General features: G+C 47.7%; 1 protein-coding gene across 5 annotated transcripts in view; it reads right to left on the bottom strand.

The window, feature by feature from the left end:
- The window catches only part of TOX2 (TOX high mobility group box family member 2), a gene marked incomplete at its 5' end in the record, with an annotated part of 199,362 nt that overhangs the window by 116,207 nt on the left and 62,017 nt on the right, over positions 1-21,138 (bottom strand). For 2 of the 5 annotated variants that reach the window (XM_080683823.1, XM_080683822.1), the window contains one exon: positions 3,086-3,234. The exons of 1 other annotated variant lie outside the window; for it this stretch is intronic. In XM_080683823.1, the coding sequence (XP_080539949.1) occupies positions 3,086-3,184 (99 nt within the window). Of the gene's footprint in view, positions 1-1,815; positions 1,936-3,085; positions 3,235-21,138 lie in introns of those variants that run through there. 2 more of the 5 variants (XM_080683826.1, XM_080683825.1) reach the window with 1 other exon arrangement.

Here is a 21,138-nt window from a genome sequence, read left to right as displayed (position 1 = left end):
TGGGGAGGCCAGATGAGTGTCAAGCTGGGAGTCAAGAAACTTGGGTTCAGGCCTCAGCTCTGTTCTCTTCTTGCTATGTAACCTCTGAGTACACTACTCCATAACTCAGTTTCCCCTTCTATGAAGTAAGGAAGGAGGGGATCAATGGTTCCCAGAATGGTGCCCCAGATCCTAGGGGCCACAAGACCACAAGCACCTATGCTCACCAAGCACTGTTATCATATGCAATAAGTAATGTGCCTGCCTCATATCTGGTAAGCTATTTTTTAAATGCATGCTAATATTATTGATTAATAAAATACACATCTAAAGCAAAAATAAAACCATAGCAGCGTTTGGCCATTGTGTATTTTCTCAAACAAGAGATACCAAAAGAACAGCCACTGCTCCTGACTTTGGTTTAAAGAGGTTGGAATCTCTGTGTAGAGGATCGCTAAGGGGATAGTCACCAAGGGAACAGTTGCCAAGGGCCCTTCCAGGTCAACTGCGCAGTGATTGTCCGGTATCACTTGGGCAAATGCTTGCCCTTGTGTTTCTCAGGCCTGGGTCCCTTGGGGACAAGCCTATTGTCTGGACACCAAGGACCCAGCCCCCAGTGTGCAGACTATGTCCTGGTTCTGCAGCCCCATCTATGGGCCCTACGTGTGGCCACGGCTGCACTTTGGTTTCTCCTCCAGTTCTGGTAAGTGACCAGCTGAAGAATGGAGCCTGGGCATTTCCCTCCCCAACCCCTCACCATCAGCTTCTGGTCATAACACCCCATCCCCCAACCACCACTACGGAAGGCCACTGTCCACTTGGGATCTGCTTCTAACAGGCTTCTGACCCATCCCTGGCTGAGCCAAATGACTTGCCATGCCTACCATGCCACAAGCCTGAAGGCCTGAGAAGCTTGTCTCACGTCCAAGTGCAAGATCAGACCTCTCTTTCACCGATCCTCGTGGCTCAGCTGGCCACCTTCCTCCACCTGGACACACCCTCAGCCCTGGGACAGGTGCGGGCCCTACACCACAGACAGAAGCCAGAATCACCAGGTCCTCATTCCCTGTGCCTTTCCCTCCCGGCCAGGGTTTTCACACCGGTTCCTGGTGCTGAGTCAGAGCTTTACGGAGCATCAGGATAGAGCAGGGCCCTTCGCTGAGTGCCGCCTCCCAAAGGCTCCCATATGGGACTGCCCTGCTCTAGAGAGGTTTACAGAAACACCAGCCCCCAAAGGAGGACTCCCTGGACTAGGGACACCCACCCACCGAGGCTTTGAGGCACAAATTCCCAATCCCCAGACGTATCCCCAAACCAGAGGCTGGAGCCTTGCCAACTTCATATTTTAAAAAATAACAAAACCAAGGGCAGAAGACAGACCAGCTGCCCCCACACCTAACTGTCTTCTCCTCCCTGAAGACTTCACTTGATACTTTCAATCAATTTTTCCTCCATCAGATTGGAAACAGCCAGAGAACCAGCCTTCTCCCCAGGACACACACCACCCCCTTCTTTGGCTTCTAACTTTGCCGGTCACCGGACAAAAGATCATCACCGCCATCCTGGAGAGACCTCACTAGCCGCCTACCCCCACCCCCAGGCCACCCCAGGCCCTATGGCCCCAACCCCACGCCCCGCCAGGGGCAAACAGCGGAGGGCTTTGCCAGGGCTCCTCCAGCCACTCCCCAGGGCCTCAGGACACACTCAGAGGCCCGACTGCGGGAGCCCCGCGTTCCACAGCAACCCCCACAGCCAGGGGCCGGAGGAAAAGCCAGGGGGTGGGGTGGAGCTAAGACCCTGGGAGGGCTGCGATCCAACCGCCCCACGCGCACTCACCAAGCAGCGCCACCGAGCCCGCGCATCTGCGCCAGGGCCGCGGGGAAACCCACGCGCGCCGTTCAATCCGGGCTCCGAGTGACGAAAAGCCGCGCTCGGCTCCAGCCGGCCCGGATAGATGCACCGACCCGCGGACGCACGGACAATCTCGCTCCTAACTAAGTTTTAAAGTTTCCTCCTGGGCGAAGGAAGAGAGGCAGAGGGCGCAGGTGCACCTAACGGACCCGGGCTGCTGGGCGTGGGGAGCGGGTGTGGACGCCTCCTGTCCTGGGCTCCAGACACGCGAACGTCCGTAGCGCCGGGGCAGCGCAGCGGGAACCTGGCGGGGGTGGGCACGGCGGTCTGGGGAAGGGAGGGCGGTGTCCCTCCCTGCAACCCCAGCCTGGAGGGATGCCTGTGCACCGCTCAAGGAGGGAGCAGGCCAGGATTGGCCATTGCAAACTCGGAATCCGCGGCCCGCCGGGCAGTAATAGACAATTAGTAAGCGGCCCAATTAGTGCGCCGCGAAGCCTGAGAAGTTGGACCTCGACGGGCGAGTGTGGCTGACCCGGGTGGGGGAGGGGCGGTGCGGGGCTGGGGCTGGGGCTGCCCCTGCGTGACCGCGTGTGACTGTGGCCGTCAGGGCGGTTCGTGTGCCTGAGGGTCACCGTCCCCGGGCGGCTGTGCGTGGCAGTGTGTGCCTATGGGAGTCTTCTGGAGTGCGAGCGTTTGACTGTCGGAGCGACTTCTTTGTGTGCCCGCCCCCAGTTGTGACTGGGTGTGACAGCGGACGGGCATGGAACAAGGTGTGTGGCGAACGGGTGACTTGTGTGCGGCAGTGTGACCGTGTGTGTATGTGGGCGAGGGACGCGTGTCACTGTGCGTGACTGTCAGGGTGAGTCGTGTGGGACGGCGGGGCTGTAAGTAGGTGCGTGGCTGTCTGTGTGACAGCGGGTCCGCTGGTGAATGAATGTGAGGCTGTCGGGGGACATGGGGAAGTGTGAGTGTCCCTGTCGTCGCGTGAGTGCCTGTCGGGGTGACTTCTGCCAGTGATAAGCGCAACTCAGGGCGTGAGTGCAAGTGGGATCCGTGTGAGTGGCGTGTGCCCGTCGGCGGGGCGGCGGTGTGCGTGTCTCCGCGCGTGGGCGCCGCCGGCATCCCCCTCCCCCGCGTGTGTCCCCGAGAGGACGCCGCCAGGTGACTCCTGCCCGTGCTCCAGCCCGGGGCGCTCGGGCTTCGACTCGGTCCGAAGGCGCGGGCCGCCCCCCGCCTGGCCCCCACCGGCCCCTACCTTGCCGCAGTGGTAGTAGTCCAGGTGCGCCAGGCCGGCCGGCTCGGCCCCGGGCCGCGCGCCCACCGGGGGCGCCGAGGGGTACAGGCGGACGTCCATGGCGGGCGCGGCGGCGGCGGCTCCGCGGGCAGTGCCTGGGCGGGCGGCGGGCGGCGGGTGGCGGGTGGGAGTCGGTGTGAGAGCGGGTGTGCGAGCGTGGGGGGCGGGCCGGGGGCGGCGCCCGGCGGAGCGCCCCGCCCCGCCCCGCCCCCGCCCGCGCGCGCTATTGTTCCGGCCTCGGGCGCAGCCATGGGCCGGGGGCCCGGGGCCCGGGCCCAGAGGGGAGGCCCCTTCTTCTGGCCCGGCCGCCGCAGGGTCCTGGGCCTGGCCGTCCGCCCCGGGGAGTCCGGGAGTGTTGTGCGCCTGTCTAGGAGACCCTTTCCGTCCCGCCTTTCGCCATCAAGGGTGAGAGGAGAGAGAAGCCCCTAAGCCACCCCTCCCCAGAAGTGGGGCACTCCTTGCCCTCAATAGTTAAGGCGACAATAAGCCCCACGAGGCTTGGGGTGGCGGGGAGAGGGAGGAAGGTGGTGACAGGGGGAGGAAGGAACACCTTCGGAGATGGGTGCTGTCCTTTTGGGGTGGGGGGGGTGCGTGGGGCTTCTACTTGTCCCGCTGATCTGAGTCCCAGCGAAAGGGGCCCGGGAGATTGCTCGCTTAAACTCTCACTTTACATAAGAGCAAACTGAGGCAAGGACTTGTTTGTCAGTTATGGATCTCCAGATGCATGGGCTCCGCTGCCTCCAGAGTGTCCAAGACTGAAACCACTGGGAGAAGGCAGAAGGATGCTGCCCCCTTTCATGATGGGGAGAGGGGGCCATAGGAATGGTCTAGAAACTGAAGTTCTGAGGAGGGGTCCAGAATCTGCCGCACCTCATGGTACCCTGGACAGAAATGGGATGGCTCCCATGGTAGGGCAAGAGGTGACTGTAACAGGGTCCCTCTCCCACACCCACAAGAAGCCCCCTCACTCCTCACATCACCTGTTGGCAGCTGGTCTGTTGCTCCTCCCCTTTTCATCCAAGAATTGTCTACACTTGCAGTCTGCACACCCTTACCTCGTATTGACTGCTCCACCACTGCCTGGCTGGGGAGGGCCAAGAGGCCGGAAGTGGGTCAGGATGGAGCAGGGGATGCTATTTGGAGAGAAGGAAGTGAGCCTTTTGCTCACTCCGGATCCGGCGTGGAACTTAGTGCCCAGCTGTTACTTGAGCTATGCTGGTCCTCTATTTGGGATGTGAAGGTAAAAGGTGCTTCATAGCAGACCTGACAGGCTAACCGGGCGGGGGGGGGGGGGGGGGGGGATGGGGGGCACACACACACACACACACACACACACACACACACACGGCAAGCCTAACTAACTCAGTGACGGAAAGTAACCACACAGGATGATGTGATCATAAATTCCTGATTACATTATAGTGGGTAGTAACATTCCAGGCCCATAGCTTCTTTAGCAAGGTCAGTTATTACCTTAAGCAAGCCCTGTCCGTTATTATGCATTTAGGATAACATACCTTTGAAATGTCAGAGTAATTTTCTTTTCCAGATCCCTCAGAGACACAGCCACCAGCACCAGAGCACAAAACCACAGGAGACCCCTCATGGTTATCTGGTTGCCTACACACCATCTCTAATTACTATAATAGTTTAATGCAAACTGTCCTGTACCCAGCAATGTAAAAGAAGTGTGTATCTCTCCATTTACCTTTTTCCAGTCCTAGAGATTTCCCCACTTTGCTTCCTTCCATTTCCTTAAGCTACTACCAATGGACTTCATGTAACTTTCCTTACATTCTCTCCTTTAATTCTAAATGCATAAAAAGAACTGCAAAACAGCCATTCTTCAAAGCATTTTCTTAATGCTTTGAGATTTTGCTTCTGGGTCAGGCCTCAGATTTGACTCAAATAAACTCTTATAAAGTTTTTATGTAGGTTTGAACTTTATTTTGTCAACAGTGGCCATAAGGATCCATTAATACAAGATATGTGTGAGAAACGTTTTCACCAAAGGTTGGGGAACAACAGAGGGAAATTATAGCTCCAAAAGGAAAAAACTTGTAAATAAATTACAGCAGTCATTGTTTCTAGAAATACATTGCCATATCTCATCAGAGGGAATTTCCCACTGGCTCCTTTCCTTTTTTCCATCTGAACATCCAACTGACCCAGCATTATTTGTTGAAAAGATCACTCCCCCTGCCACTTCTCTGCAGTGTTAACTTTGTCATAAATCAAGTAGTCCATGTGTGCATGGGACTGTTTCTGAATTCTCTAGTCTGTTCCATTAGCCTATTTTTCTATCCTTGTGCCATTCTCACTGGATTACTGTAGCTTTTGAGTGTCTTAATGTCCTATAGAAAAGTCTACCCACTTTTTTCTTTAAGACTACCTTGGCTATTCCTGACCGTTGCACTTCCATAGAAGTTTTAAAATCAACATGTCTGGCCCGGCGGCATGACTCAGTGGTTGAATGTCGACCTATGAACCAGGAGGTCACAGTTCAATTCCCAATCAGGGCACCTGCCTGAGTTGTGGTCTCAATGCCCAGTGTGGGGCATCAAGGAGGCAGATGATCAATATTCTCTCTCATCATTGATGTTTCTATCTCTCCCTCTTCCTTCTTCTCTGAAATCAATAAAAATATATGTATTTTTTAAAATCAGCTTGTCTATTTACACACACACACACAATCCTGCTGGAATTTTTATTGCTATCACATTGCATTTTTAGATCAATTTGGGTAAAATTGAGATTTTCAATATTGTCTTTCTATCCATAAACATAGTATGTCTCTTCATTTGTTTAGGGTTTTTTGTTTTTTTTTAAGGTTCTCTCAGAAATGTTTTGTAGTTTTCTATGTAGAGACCTTGTACATTTTTTATTAGATTTAGTCCTGAGTGTTTATGTTTTTGCTACTATTATAAATGGTTTCTCTATATGGTGTTTTGTTTGTTGCCAGTATTGCATGGTGGCTTTAAAACAAGTCAACAAATTCTTTGACACTCTTCCTAAGGGGTGGAGTCTAACAGCCTTCCTCTTGAAATGGTTGGTCTTAGTGTTTTTTGTGTTTTGTTTTTTGTGGCTTTTTTTTTTTAAATAAATAGAATGTGGCAGAAGTGATGCTGCATGACTTCTGACTCAAAGTGAAGAAAGTTGATGTATTTTCTAACTCCCTCTCTTGGGACATTTGTCTTTAAAACCCTAAGCCACAATGCAGAGATCCTGAGACAAAAATGAAGAGGAAGATGACTAGCCAGTCCTCAGTAGGGCCAGCCCCTGCTATTCCATCTCCATCCACTGTCTAAATGCAACCATATGAAAAACCCTGAAACATCCAGCTGAGCCCTTCATGAATCCAAAATGCACAGAAACCATGAGAGATAATAAATAAATGATTATTGCTATTTTAGTCCATGAAGTTTTTCGGGGATTTGTTACTCAGCACTATAGGTCTGGAACATATATAGAAGTAGACTTTTGTATAATGCCCTTGTATCTAGCAACATTGCCAAACTCAATTATTCTAACAATCTCTAGATTCTTTGGCTTTTAAAATATATATACCATATTCTATCTCATCTGCAAAAATGAGTTTTAACTTTTCCTTTTTAGTCCTTATACATTCAATTTATTTTTCTTGGCTTATCACACTGGCTAGTATTGCTAGTACAATTTTGGAAAGAAGTAATGATAGCAAGCATCCTTGTCTCATTCCTGATCTCAGAAGTAAAGCAATAAATATTTCACCATAATTATACTATTTAGTGTAACATTGGGAGGTTTTATGTGGGTGTTGTTTGTTTGTGTGTTTTTTTTTTTTCCATTTTGTTTTGTTTTCTGTAGATGCCTGCTCTGTTGTGAGTTGGGGAGGTCAATCTTCACAGGAATCCTCTGGGTCAGGAAATAGGACTGCTGTGGCCATTTTATAGATGAGAGAATGAGGCCCAGGGAGGAATGCTCAACATCACAGTGTTAATAGCAGGACTAATTAGCAGTTCCTAAGTCTGAAGATCCCACCTGGAGCTCAGCACCAAGGAGGACTCTGGGAAGTCTAGCAGTGAAGCCCAGCAGGGAAGTTATGCAGACCCCAATGTTGGACTTACCCTCTTATGTTGGCAGTTGATCAGATAGGAAATTGATGACTCAGTTCTCCCAAAGAAACACCCAGCCTCATTTATTGTCCTCAGGATGGAGGTAGGGCTTGAGCCCTTCTTCTTTCTTCCTCTTACCCCTCTGTGGGATCTGTGAGAGTGGAGCCCCAGGTCTCAGACAGTGACCAGCTGGCTCAGGACAGCTTGATCATGCCTTGCCTGCAACAACCCAGTTTGGGAACCCAGAACATCTGCTTGTTCATCTTCTAATCCTCAGGTTTTGGTATCATAAATAGCTGAGATATCAAAATATAGATATATATTAATATGTTTTATTATTATTTAGGTGCAGCAAGGCAAACAGATAAGGAGACAGTTGCCATTGAAAAGATAGTTTGGCTGGGCCAGTATATCTCAGTGGTTCAGTGTCGACTTATGAACCAGGAGGTTGCAATTCAATTCCGGTTGGAGCACATGCCTGGGTTGTGGGCTCAATCCCCAGTATGGGGCATGCAGGAGGCAATCAGTCAATGATTCTCTCTCATCACTGATGTTTCTGTGTCTCTCTCCCTCTGCCTTCCTCTCTGAAATCAATAAAAAAAATATATTTTAAAAGATAATTTGTTACAGTTCCAAAGAAGAGGGAGCATGCCACCCCCTGGGAGACCACATGGGGAAGCACCAGGGTCAGGAGGGAGAAGGCAGAATTGTGGTTTATGCAGGAAATAATGGATGAGGCAGGGTAAGCAGATTTAGGATTGGCTAATTTGAATAATTTCAACAGGCTCTAGGGCCAAGGGGCTGTCCCTAGTTGTCTGATAGCTGTCCTTAGGTGATGAGGGCAGGTGGCCTGGGGTATGAGAACTGGGTAAAGGAGGTGGTTGGTGGTGTGGGTTCTGGATTGTTTTGTTTACATTTGAAAAGCACATGCACAGGAGAATTGTTTACTTTCTCTAGGCATTGGCTAACCCTGGAGGGGTCTGTCTTCAAGGCCCCTGTTGTCAAAGCATCAAATACAGAAAAGACATGGTTAATACGTGTAGTCACTTACCCATGGGTCCCACTCCAACCTTACCTGGGGAAGGTCTCAGCTTTAAATAAAAATGACCAACCACTAAAGAACAGCTGTGGCAGAGGAGCTAAGGTCTGTTTGTAAATGGTCTGCCTTATAATAGAATTGTGCTTCTCCCACTTGAATTTAGGTATGACCGTGTGACTCACTTTAGCCAAGGGAACATGAGTGAAGTGGTATGTTACTGCCAGGTGGGAGCTTTTAGGGTCTGGGTGTAATTAACCCCATTCCCTTCTTTTTTTAATCCTAGCAAATTCCAACTCATTCTTTAAGACCCGATTCAAGTAACACCTCTTTGGTGAAGACCTCCAAGACTCCAACTCAGTGCTCCTATTTGCTGTTCCAATAACCATCTGCACACAGGACTATTAATGTCAATTCCACCAAACCATAATAATACATTTGCCCTATGAGTATCCCTGGGCAGGGACAATGGCTCACTCCTTTTGGTGCCTCCAGTGACTAGCACAGGGGCTAACACCACATGGGTGCTTTATGCCCTCCTCCAGAGGAGGCGAGCTTTCAAGTACCTTCTATCTAAGCACTCACAAGCTCAGGAAGAAGGAGCCTCCGAATTATTCAGATTCCAGGGCACAGATGGGCCACATTTGACAGTGACAGGAGTCACAAATTAGCCGGTAAAGTCCAGCCATATCTGCCCCTCTGCCTCTTCATTCCCAGGAGCCAGCGTGCATAAGAGCTGACTCAGGTTAAGATGTAGAGGGATATGTAAAGCCAGGTTGGGGTGTGGAAAATGGAGGTCCCCTGGGAAAACTTACCTCTCTTAGTTGGGGTCCTCCAAAAGCCGATCCAAAGACAAGGATCTTATTGCAAATAGTTTATTGGAGAGTGATTCCCAAGATACACAGGTAGGGGAGTGGAAAAGGAAGACAAGGAAAGGAAGATAGTCAACAAAGGGCAAATTACCCCCGTGGACAACTGGAGTTTGACTCCCTTGGGGAATTCTGGAAAACAATGTGAAACATGTAGTCAGAGTTGTCCCACTAGAGAAGCGAGGGGTTGGGGTCTTTACCCACCAACTCCTGACAATTGTGGTTGAAGGCTGCTCCCAGGGGGCATTAATTCCCAGACAATTCAGCCTGCTAAGCAGACCAGGGCTCTGGCAACCAGAGAAAGACATTAGACAAAGAGATGCAGGTAACCATAGCCAGAAGTTGGGGTTCCACGTGCTGAAATGGTGAGGTTTGTGTGAATGTGAATGGAGCACCTGTAGTGTCTGCCACAGGGCTCAGGTCATCTAGCAACAGAGAACTCTGCTTTCCTTAGGTAGTCTCGCTTCATGTGTGTCTGCTGCATGCATCTCCCTGAGGAACTTAGTTGAGTGGGTGGCTATTATCTGGGGCAGCAGTTGGCATTAGTGGGGTCCCATCCATTATACCCCACCAGCAGCACTCCAACCTGTTCCAAGAGTAGGGCCAAGGGATACCCGGCTTTTTCACCTAGATAACTTCCACTCATCCTACAGTGATCATCTCAACATCAACTCCTTCAAAAGCCCTTCTTTGTATTCCCATTCCACCTTGTACTCACCTCTTTTATGTTTACTGCACTGTATTTCATTGATTATTTACTTGCCTATCTCCCCAATTCAGCTGTGAGCCCCTTGAAAGCACAAATTATGTCTTGATCATAGTTGAATCTCTAGTCTCTGATATGTGCTCAAAAATATTTTTTATATATCACTTTAACCAATATTTGCCAAATACTTTTAAGTGCCAGGTACTTTATATAGATTTTCTTTGTTTTTTACACTTAAGTCAGTCAGAGAAAGATAAATATCACATGATCTCACTCATTTGCGGATTATAATGAATAACATAAACTGATGAACAAAAACAGATCCAGAGACAGAGAAGCATCGATCAAATGCTCAAACCTCAGAGGGAAGGTAGGGGAGGGTGGGGGTAAGGGGAGAGACCAACCAAAGGACTTGTATGCATGCATATAAGCATAACCAATGGACATAGATACCAGGGGGGTGAGGCCATGAATGGGAGTGGGGTGGGGGGCAAGAGGGGAATAAGGACACATATGTAATACCTTAATCAATAAAAAAAGTTATTTCTTTTTTAGCTTGTTAGTCACTGCAGAAAATTTGGAAAACCATGGAAAATATAGAATATAGAAAAATATAATCTAATGAAATAGACAAACTGTGAGTATAATTAAGAAAAGAAGAGAAAAGGCTTAGGTAATAGATACAGGAGAGTTTTAAAACTATAAGATAATACTATAAATATATTTACATGAATATATTTGAAAGCTAGAGGGAATAGGCAACCTTCTAGAAAACTATAATTTACCAAAATTTGCTTAAGAAAAACATGATGTAATGATCCAATTATAATTTAAGAAGTTGAATCAATTATCAAAAATGTTCTTCCCCAACTCAGACAAAATCAGTATAACCTTGACACATAAAATTTGGCAACAGCAGCACAAAAAATTCAAGACCAATTTCAATTATTAACATAGAGGCAAAATAATTCTTAATGAAATAACTGCAAATGGAATTTTCAGCATATTAAAAAATAAATTATGACCCATTAGAAGTTCTGACAATTATCTCAGGAATTCAAGGATGGTTTAACATAAATAATACCTACTAATATAATACATGATATCAATAGGTTAGAAGATAAAATCCAGATCATTTCAATAGATGCTAAGAAAGCATTGTAAACTATAACCAAATTGTGCCAATAAACTTAATTAATTGATGAAGAGTATTACCAAAAATTTATAAGTATCCTACTTAATGACTTAATGATGAAGCATAAGCTGTGTGTTTATTGAAGTTAAAATCAATATAAGAATGACTGACTTTAACATTTCTATTTTACATGCATTCTAAGGAGTGCTGGACATCGCAATAAGAAAAGACAAGGAAAGAAATAGTAAGATGATTGGAAAGGAAGAGCAAAATTAATCTCTCTTCTCTCTTTCCTCTCTCTCTCTAAAGATAACATGATAATCTATACAGAAAATCCAAAAGACTCTACAGAAAAACTATTTAAAAATAGGAGTGTTTAATAAGTTTCCTGTATATAAGATAAACATTCAAAACTGTAATAGTATTCCTACACATTGAGAAATATATATAGTATATTATATATTCACATAATGTATAAGTATTAATTAATATATCTCAGAAAAATATATAACCTCAATGGATATATATACACACATATATAAAGCAACATAGAAAAAGTATTTTGCTGTAATGGTAAGTGAAAAGCAAATGACAAGATGATGTGTGTGTGTGTGTGTGTGTGTGTGTGTCAGAGATTGCCTGGGAAGGATGAGGGGACTTTCTGGAGTGATCCTAATGTTCTATATGTTGATTTTGAATTACACAGGCAGATGGAGTTGTCAAAACTCAGCAAATGTTCATTTAAAATTTGTACGTTTCATTGCATATAAATTAAAAGTCAAGAGAAAAAATGTAAACAAATATTGGACTCTAATTAATGATATGTGGTCGGATGTATTTTAGGGGGAGTTAAAGGATGTCTGAGTTTGAAATTTATTTTAACAGCAGCAACAACAAAAAAGATGGATTGATAGATGGGTAGAGAAATGGCTAAGTGGATAATTATGTGATAAAGGCAGGAGAGTAAAATGATGATGGCCGGAATCTGGGTGGTGGATATGCAGGCACTCACTGCAGTATTCTTTCAACATTGTTTATTCAACTGTCATAATAGAGTATTAAAAGAAAGTTGTATGTTGTGGTGGCGATTGTGTGCAAACACTTATGCCTGAATGTTTATGATGTTATTTATGATGTTTTCCCTTTTAAAATAGTCCTTCTTTCTGTCTCTGCCTTTCTCCCTCATTTCATCCAGCAAATAGCAACAAAGTCCAACGCTGGCTTGGCAGCAAATCCCTTCTCAGGTTTCACACCGGCCCATCTAGCCCTGCTCAGCCCCTTCCCCCATGCAGGATCAGTTACTCCTTCTGATGGGCAACCGCTTAGACTGCACCCGAAAGCGCATGGAATTGTAAGGAGGTCGCATGCACACAGGAACCCCACTACCGGCAACCTCGGACAGCAAGCACTGGATTCATCTCTGTGTCCCCCGCCCCAGCCCCTGGCCTGGCGTGCAGTGGACCTGCGAGGATTGTTTAGGGAAAGCACAGACAGAGGGAAAAGTGTCCTGTGTCCAGCAGGTGGAATTCCAGATTTCCCCCCACACTTTCTTGAATGGTGTCCAATTGCCTTTTGGGAAAAAAGAACCCACAGCTCACCCAGGGGCCTCCGCGATGCCCCTGATGAGGCTTTTCACCAAGTTTTTCATCAAGGGAGGAGGAGCTAGCAGGCTGACTTGCAATGATGTTTGTTTGCTTGGCTATGTGTTTATTGTTGGCTTACTTATTTTTTTCTTTTGTCTGTTGTATGGTTCCTTTAAAAAATCCAGAGAAGGAAACCTTTATACATAAAGAAATTTGAAATTTTTGAATGCCCGCTTTCCCATCTGAAATGTCACTTGCACGTTAAGTCTGTGTCCCTGAGTTGCTGTGGCAACCTCTGCAGCACTCTTTGCCAGGGTGACAAAGGGGCCCTTTGTTAGCCGGGAGGCCAGGTCTGGGTGCAGGGACATCCTATTCAGCCCATCGCAACAAAGGAGCACACGTCCCACTCTCTGAGCAGGGCAGCCGCCCGCCCGATTATGCCTGCACTGTTGACAACCTTCCATAGGGAAACGGGAAAAGAAACCCCCTATTATGGCCATCTTTGAACCAAAGTTGTTTTTTTCTTTTTTCTCTTTCTGTGCTGCTTGCCATACAAAAACCCCTGCAAAGGGGCCCACTCGTGCTCCTGCAAAGAAAAACACCAATTGTGAGGCCTCCCTGGAAGGGGGCGGGCGGTGGGGCGGGGAGAGGATCCCAATCTTAATTGAATCTCCTAAACTTGGTTACTAAAAATGGCAACTCCAGCAACAGTGGTGAGGAGATGGTTGTTCAGATTTTAGCAAGCAGCCTGGCCCTAGCCCTAAAAGTGGTCCTGATGGCTCCTGGCTCTAGAGTAGGCTCTCTAGACCCAAAAGCAAGGGGCTTGCACTAAGGGCAGCCCCCATTACAGCCTTGGACTCTCCTCCTTCAAAGTTGAAGCCCAAGGGGCAGTGCCTTGCCCAAGCTGGCTGAGCTGGTCCCCTGAGAGCAAGGTGGGGCCCAACATGTAGACTTCCAGGCCGAGGCTTTTCAAGGTCACAGGCTGATAGAGAACAGCCCCAGGCCCAGGCTACAGGCCATTGTCTCCTTCTGCTGCCAGATGCGGTTCTGCCCCCACCACTTACCGGTTAAGACCGTTTGAGGCTCTTATGGCCCCTTTTCCTTTCCTCTATCACTGCTCCCACCAGCTCAGTGGTCGGCAAACTCATTAGGCAACAGAGCCAAATATCAACAGTACAACAATTGAAATTTCTTTTGAGAGACAAATTTTTTAAACTTAAACTTCTTCCAACGCCACTTCTTCAAAATAGACTCGCCCAGGCCGTAGTATTTTGTGGAAGAGCCACACTCAAGGGGCCAAAGAGCCGCATGTGGCTCGCGAGCCGCGGTTTGCCGACCACTGCACCAGCCCATCTTTCATATTTCTCTCTGATGCCGCGTTGTGTGTGGACTGGGAGCTCCGACGTAACCAGGACCGGTGTCTGTCTTAGTCACTGTGCATCAGGTGCCAGCACACTGCCTGGCACACAGCATGTACTCAGAAAGGATTTGTTGATCCAATAAGTCATGAATGAATGAGTCTACAGTATCAGTATGGACTCACTTCATCCTATTGGGCCCTCCTGGAGGTTGAAGCCATTTTCCTCATGTAATTCCTTTTCCTGCAGTCCTCTGCTGCCAGGTCCAGAGCTGGGGAAGGCTACCAAGATGACAGATGTGGCCCCTGCTGAGCGGGGCTGCATTCAGACAGATGTGTGGGCAGTTGAGGGCAGTGAGAACCCAAAGAGGGTTACCCAGAATCTGTAGGAGCTGGGGTGGAGGCTGGAGGAGGCAAGAAGGAAGGATGTAAGGAGTACAGAAAGAATTCCGGGATGAGGACACTCCCAAACAAAGGAATGACCCGGAGCTGCCTTAGCAAAGAAGAACGCTTCGGTCAGCGACACAGCCCAAGCAGAGACAGAGTGGTGTGAGGTAGCCTGTTACGTACAACCTTCCCTGCTCCTATGAAGCTGGTTATTGGTAGAGAATACAGGGCCTGGAAGGGAGGGTGTGGATACAGCTGGAGAGGCAAAGCCGGAGGGAGGACCCTATGAGCCAGGCTTCAGAGCTTGAGGCCCATGGGACCACGCACTGTTGTATAGGTCGTGTACTGCGTAAAGGGGATGAGTGGAGCTGCCATCCAGCCTGCATTTAACTTTAGCCTGTGGCCATGGCTGAATCCTTCCACTTAAAGAGGCACCAAGGTCAGCTTGCAAAGGCATCAGTAACTCAGGTGTCTATTCCCAGGGGTGGGCAACAGTGTCCTCAGTCCAATCTTCAAACAGAGCGTGTTGGAGGGAAGAGGTACCAAGTCCAAAAGGAGGCTGGACAAGAATCAGGATAAATAAGAAGGCCCTAGAGATTCATGAGGGGCCATTTGGGCTGCCAGTGATGTCTGAACATGCACCCCACCCCAATCCACCCAGATTCTCCAGCCATCTGCACCAGTGGGTGAAGGCATTTGCAAAGGGGCAGTGGAAACTCTCAGCCTTCAAGTCAGTTCTAGATTAAGAGAGAAGACAAGGCAGGATGGGGGCAGATTCTGAGAAAGGGAGGAAGTTCTGGTTTTGGAAGTCTCCATGGGATGGGGCTGGAGGAACAGTGAGAAGGCTGAGGGTGATACAGAGAGGCCTACAAGTTGGACATATTAATTCAAGATGGGTGAGTGGCAGTACTAAGGGGGAGACCATCTTTAGTGCATCCTCGGCAGCGAGGATGGGATGGTCTTTGGAGAAAGGGAAGTCCAGAACCAGAAGACTGGATGGACTAGATCCCAAGGTGGGAGAATAAGACCTCAGGCCAGCAGCTGGACTCAGGCGCACGGGAGCAGCCAGACCCTGGTCTTCTCAAAGGATAGGGGTGGAATCTGTATTGTGTCCCAGATGCTCAGCCCTGCTCCTCACACGTGGTACATGAGCTATAAATATTTGTTCCATCAATGACTAAATTGATCACATGCGTGATCAAGATATTCTGAATATCATCTGTGAATGTCTGAGAGATTTGGAAGGGAAGGAAGCAGGGAAGGGTGTGCAGGAGAGGAGTCTATTTGGAGAATATTAGATGATGTAACAAATACCCCCCAAATTTCAATGGTTTAACTTCACTGGGGAGTACAGTCTAGTTGTTCCTCCCTTGGCTGACAGCTTTCCTCCATGTAGTGATTCAGGGATCCAGGCTTTCTCTATCTTAGGTGCCACCATCCCTTAAGGCTTTGGAGTCCTTTGCCTCGAGCTGGCAGATAAAGACAGGGGCCAGTGAGAAGTCCCAGTTGCTTATAATCAGGAAATGATGCATTACTTCCACTTACCTTCCCTTGATGAGAACTAGTCCAGGGCTAACCTTAGATGCAAGGCAGGCTGGGAAATGTAGTCCCAGGCTGGAAAGATACCTTCTGAAGACAGTTACCCCATGGATGGGCCCTAGATTTTTGGGGCACCTACATAGGAAGTGACAGGTATGTGAACAAATTGGAGGGTCAGGGAACAGATTTGTGGTAGTGGCCAAGGACAAGAGCAGCCGCCACTTGAGTCTTGAATGCAACTCTTAGCCTTGCTTGAGATTCTATCTGGGACATGGAGATGAGTTGTGTGGGGTGGGGGATGACTGTCTCACCGAAGGTGGTTACCTCTGATCCTCACTTAGCTTGGGTAGTGGAGCTCATCTGCTCATTATACTTTATAAAATATTATTATTAAATGTATTGGGATAACACTGGTTCGTAGCATTATAAAATTTTCAGGTGTACAAAAATTAATTACCCTAAGTTTGACCCTCATTTTTTACAGATGAGTTAACAGATTCAGAGAGAGTGCACTAAGCAAAGTCAACCAGGGTGAAGCCAGAACTGGAACCCAGGGCACCTGTTGCTAGCCCCTCTGATCCACTGCATCTAAAGTAATTAACACTGGCAGACAGCCTGTCCCATCACAGCACTGCCCCACGCAAGAAGGGGGAGCAAGCAGCCTTCAGGACTCTGCATTTTCTTTCCCCAGCAGTTGGGAGGAGGGGCCTTTGTTCCCCAGCCCCCATGGGCGGGGCTTGGCCAGGCTCCCCGTGCTGTGTCAGGCATTCTTCCATTATTGCTCAGCAACTCCGTTACATAGTAAAGATCTTTGAACATGTGTTTAAACACTGTCAACTCTGTCCCTGTGTTCGTTACATTCTCCTTTGTCCTGAAGGTGGACCCAGACATCTTTTCCATCAAAAATTCAATGGGACCCTTACAAAGTGACAGTGGATTAAATAACAGCATCTGTGATGAGATTTCCCCCCACACCCTCTTTTTTTTTTCTTTTTTTTCTTCTTCTTCTTTTTTTTTTTTTTTTTTTGGCCCAGCACCAAAAACCAAAGGCCAAAAAGGCAACCAATCTCAGCTGCTTTGAAACAGGCTGTGTCAGTCCAAAGGTTGTTTCACTTTGGACACTGCATTCGGGCCTCCTATTAAATTAACAGCCACATGAGGATCACAGGGCTGCAATTCCAGTGCTCCGCCCAGTGTCCAGCCACAGCAGGTCCAGCAGACCTAGGATGCAAAAGCACACCGCTGAGCCCTCTGAAAGGCAGCGAATTCGAGTTGGCCGAGAAAACTGTGATTTTCCCATTTATTTTTTTTAATTTATCTTTGTTGTTGAAAGTATTACAGATGTCCCCTTTTTTCTCCCCCATGGACCCCCTCCTCCCCGTTCCAACCCCTCCCCAGGCCTTCACCACACGAATGTCTGGGTCCATGGGTTATACATATACCAGGACGCATACAAGTTCTTTGGTTAATCTCTCCCTTCCCCCACATGTTCTGGATCTATTTTGTCAGTGTATTTTCTTCATTAGATTCCACATGTAAGTGAACTCATGTGATATTTATCTTTCTCTGACTGGCTTATTTCGATGAGCATAATAATCTCCAGGTACCTCCATGTTGTCTCAAAGGGTAAGAAATCTTTTTTATAGCTGCGTAGTATTCCATGATGTAAATGTACCACAGCTTTTTTTACCCACTCATCTGCTGATGGGCACTTGGGCTGTTTCCACATCTTAGCTATTATAAATTATGCTGCTGTGAACATAGGGGTGCATATAGTCTTTCTGATTGGTGTTGTAGGCTTCTTAGGATATATTCCTACAATGGGATCACTAGGTCAAATGGAAGTTTTTTGAGGAAACTCCACATCGTTTTCCATAGTGGTTATACCAGTCTGCCTTCCCACCAGCAGTGTACTAGGGTTCCTTTTTCTCCACATCCTCGTCAGCAATTATTGTTTGTTGATTTATTGATGGTAGCCATTCTGGCAGGTGTGAGGTCATTTTATTGTCATTTTAATGATTAGTGATGTTGAGCAATTTTTCATCTGTCTCTTGGCCATTTGTACGTCCTCTTTGGAGAAGTGCCTTTAGGTCCTCTGCCCATTTTTTAATTGGATTGTCTTCCTTCTGTTAAGTTGTATGAGCACTCTATAAATTTTGGAAATTAAAACCCATACCAGTGGTAAATATGTTCTTCCAAACCATAGGTTCACTTTTCATTTTGATGATGGTTTTTTGGTTTTTGTTTGATTTTTTTTTTTTTTTTTTTTTTTTTTTTTTTGCTGTGCAGAAGCTTTTTCTTTGGATGGAGCCCCATTTGTTTATTTTTTCCTTTGTTTCTCTTGCAGAGCTTTTCATTTTGACGTAGTCATATTTGTTTATTTCTCCTTGGTTTCCAAGCAGTCTCACATTGCCTTAAAATTTATAAACACATCAATATGGAGAGTCCCCCCAGTGCCTAGTTTGGTGTGGATTAGGGTTAAATAATCAATAAATCGTTTGTTGAGTGTATGAACCAATTAAATAATTAGTTTCAAGATGGGCTTTCACGAATAATATTATTTCCTGAAAACAGGATACGAGAGTAACTTTCCCGTCGCAAAGGAAGCGGGTTTCAAACTGGAGGATTGGAAGGTGCACGTGACAGCTCGAGGGCCTGTGACCCTCCACCTCTGCTCTGCCTCTGAACCCTACCTGCCTGTGGCTCCCACCCCCCACACCTCCCCCTCCTGGACAGCCTTCCCCCTGCTGCTCACAGCCTCCACCTTGCTAAAGGTAAGTGCATAAAAGAAAAAATGAAGCAGGTGAATAGCATGGAGTAAGGGGATTACATGTGAGGTGGGATATTCAGGAAAGGACTCTGGTTAAGGTGACATTGGACTAGGGCAGGTCAAGGGTGAAAACAGGGAGACTGTTCAGCTGTTACAGCAATTATTCATAAGAGAAGTGATGGTGGCTTAGGATAGAGTGGTGGCCATGAGTGTGGTAAGCTTTTCTTAAAAATATGTAAGATTTCAGTTGCAATTAAGTTGCCATTGAGATTGAGGGGGAAGAAGGTTGAGGGGTATCAGGAATTCAATCGGGAAAATTCCACTGGGGATACCTATTCAGTTCCGTGTGGAGAGAGCAGGCAAATAGCGGGATACCTGGGTCTGGAGGTCAGAGGAGGGGCTCAGACTAGCAATACAAAATTGGGGTTAATAAGAGAATCAAATGAAGTGTCCAGGACACTGAGAATCTTAGAGAAGAGCCACACAGGTCTATGCTGGTTCACTCCCAGCTAACTTGCTCCAGTATTTTAGGGTGCACACTTTAAATTGATGTCGCAGCAAAATCACTCATGTTTTACGGGTCAAAGTCCTTCCAGGCCTCTCAGAGATGGGTTTTAACAAACCATGTCTATCAGGGGGCCTGCAGAACTTTCTCCGAATGCGCATTCCTGAGTTAGTTTTGCCCTCATAGATTCCAACTCAGTGGATCTGGGTCTTTATTTTGTAAAAGTGTCCCAGATGGCTTTGATGGGCACCCCAAGTATATCCATTGGTCAGAATGTTGAATGCTAAACTCTTACTGCCAAGAATATTGTAAAAGAGGAACAAAAGGGGAAACAACCTGAATATCCAAATGATAGAGGTGGGTGTTCTCATCCTCATTTTATAGACGAGGGCTCTGCAGCTAGGAGATTAAACAATGTTCCAAAAATCACACAGATGGTGGCTGGCAGCCAGGATTTGACACATTTTAAGAACAACTGTATGCGTTTTTTAATTGAAAGAGAAAGAAAGAGAGAGAAACATATATTTTTGTTCTACTTATTTATGCATACATTGATTGATTCTTGTATGTGCCCTGACTGGGGATCGAACCCACAACCTTGGCCTATGGGAATGATGCTCTAACCAACTGAGCTACCCAGAGAGGGTTCCAAATGTGAGTTGTTGTCACCGCACCACGACACTGCTGCTCAGGTGTGTCAGAAGTAAGTCCCCTGCCCCCTTAGCCAACTTTTCAGCCTGAAAGAGGTGAGGATTTAGCCAGTGCGGCTCCAATCCTGGTACAATCAGAAGACCCAAGAGGATGGATGCCGTGCCTCAGCCCCCACAGGTGTGATTTATTAGTTCTGAGTGAGATTTAGCCTTAGAGGCCACAGGCTAGCTTCCCCCCGTGCTCAGTCATTCCAGGGTCTCTCTCCCACTCCCCTGGGAGCCCAGCCCCAGATCCTGACCCTCTCCCACCTCAGCACCAGTCCTCAGGGTCCTGGCAGGAGAGGGTTAAAGTGCTCAGAACTCAGGGGCTCTTCTCTCATGAGAATGGAATGTGGAGGGGAGTGAGCTGAGCGGGATGTGGCTGCCCAGTGCTGAACACAGCCATTGTCACAGAACAATCGACCCGGGAACAGGACAGCAGACGCTAATTATGGGACACTTGTGTAGTCGTGTAATTAGGAGGCCTCTGTGACCATCAGCACAAGAAGCTGAGCTCACCGGCTCGCTTTAGTTGCTATAGTCCTAGCTTCCTCCAAACTACTCTGCTCAGGAGTTGCAAGAACTAAAACTGCTAACGCGGGGCATCCTAAAAGACAGCCCTGGTCACGTTACTATCATCCAGACGCCTGGCAAACACAGCAAACATGCGGACGCTCAGGCCCCAATTCCAGAAACGTGGTGAGTCTGAGTGGAAATGAAGGTGGTCTGTGGAGATCGCTAGAAGTCCAAATCCAGCCCTCCTTGGGAGCTGGCAGGAGTCCCGGCAACCTTCTTGGAGCTGCTAAGAATCGTCGCCTCTTAGCGAGGACTTGGGTGCCTTGCGGATGTTGCCTGAGCCTTGTGAGTTCATTAATGGATCCTCAAACATTGCTTGAACCGCAAGCCAACTCACCAGGAAGACCAGGTCGGGTGCCTGTCTCTCGGCTCACACAGAGCCTCGGGCCTGCTGGGAAGATGTCACGGAGAGGACAGCACTACCAACCTGGAGTGACGTGGGCTCTGAGGGCAGGGAATGCAGGCGGCAAAAGACTTCAACTGAGGGTTCCCCACTCCCTGACCCCTGGATTAGGTGACTTGATGCAGGAATCAGAACCCTATGGTAACCCACCCTGGGGAAACAGGATCATTGATGGCTAAGTTTGCTGAACAAGGAAAGAGCTGCAGCTGGCCTCGGAAATAACCAGAACCCAAAGTTAAGTGCCGCCGGGACTCTCTCCTGACTTCATTCTTCCACATTGGCTTTCTGGGCCACCGATACACCAGTTCCCTCCCTCACATCTCCCAAGCTATCCTATCGGAAAGATGTCACGCCTCTTCCCTTAC

Source organism: Plecotus auritus (assembly GCF_963455305.1).
Source record: "Plecotus auritus genome assembly, chromosome: 8".
Lineage (NCBI taxonomy): Eukaryota > Metazoa > Chordata > Mammalia > Chiroptera > Vespertilionidae > Plecotus > Plecotus auritus.
This window is presented reverse-complemented; position numbering and strand designations above follow the sequence as displayed.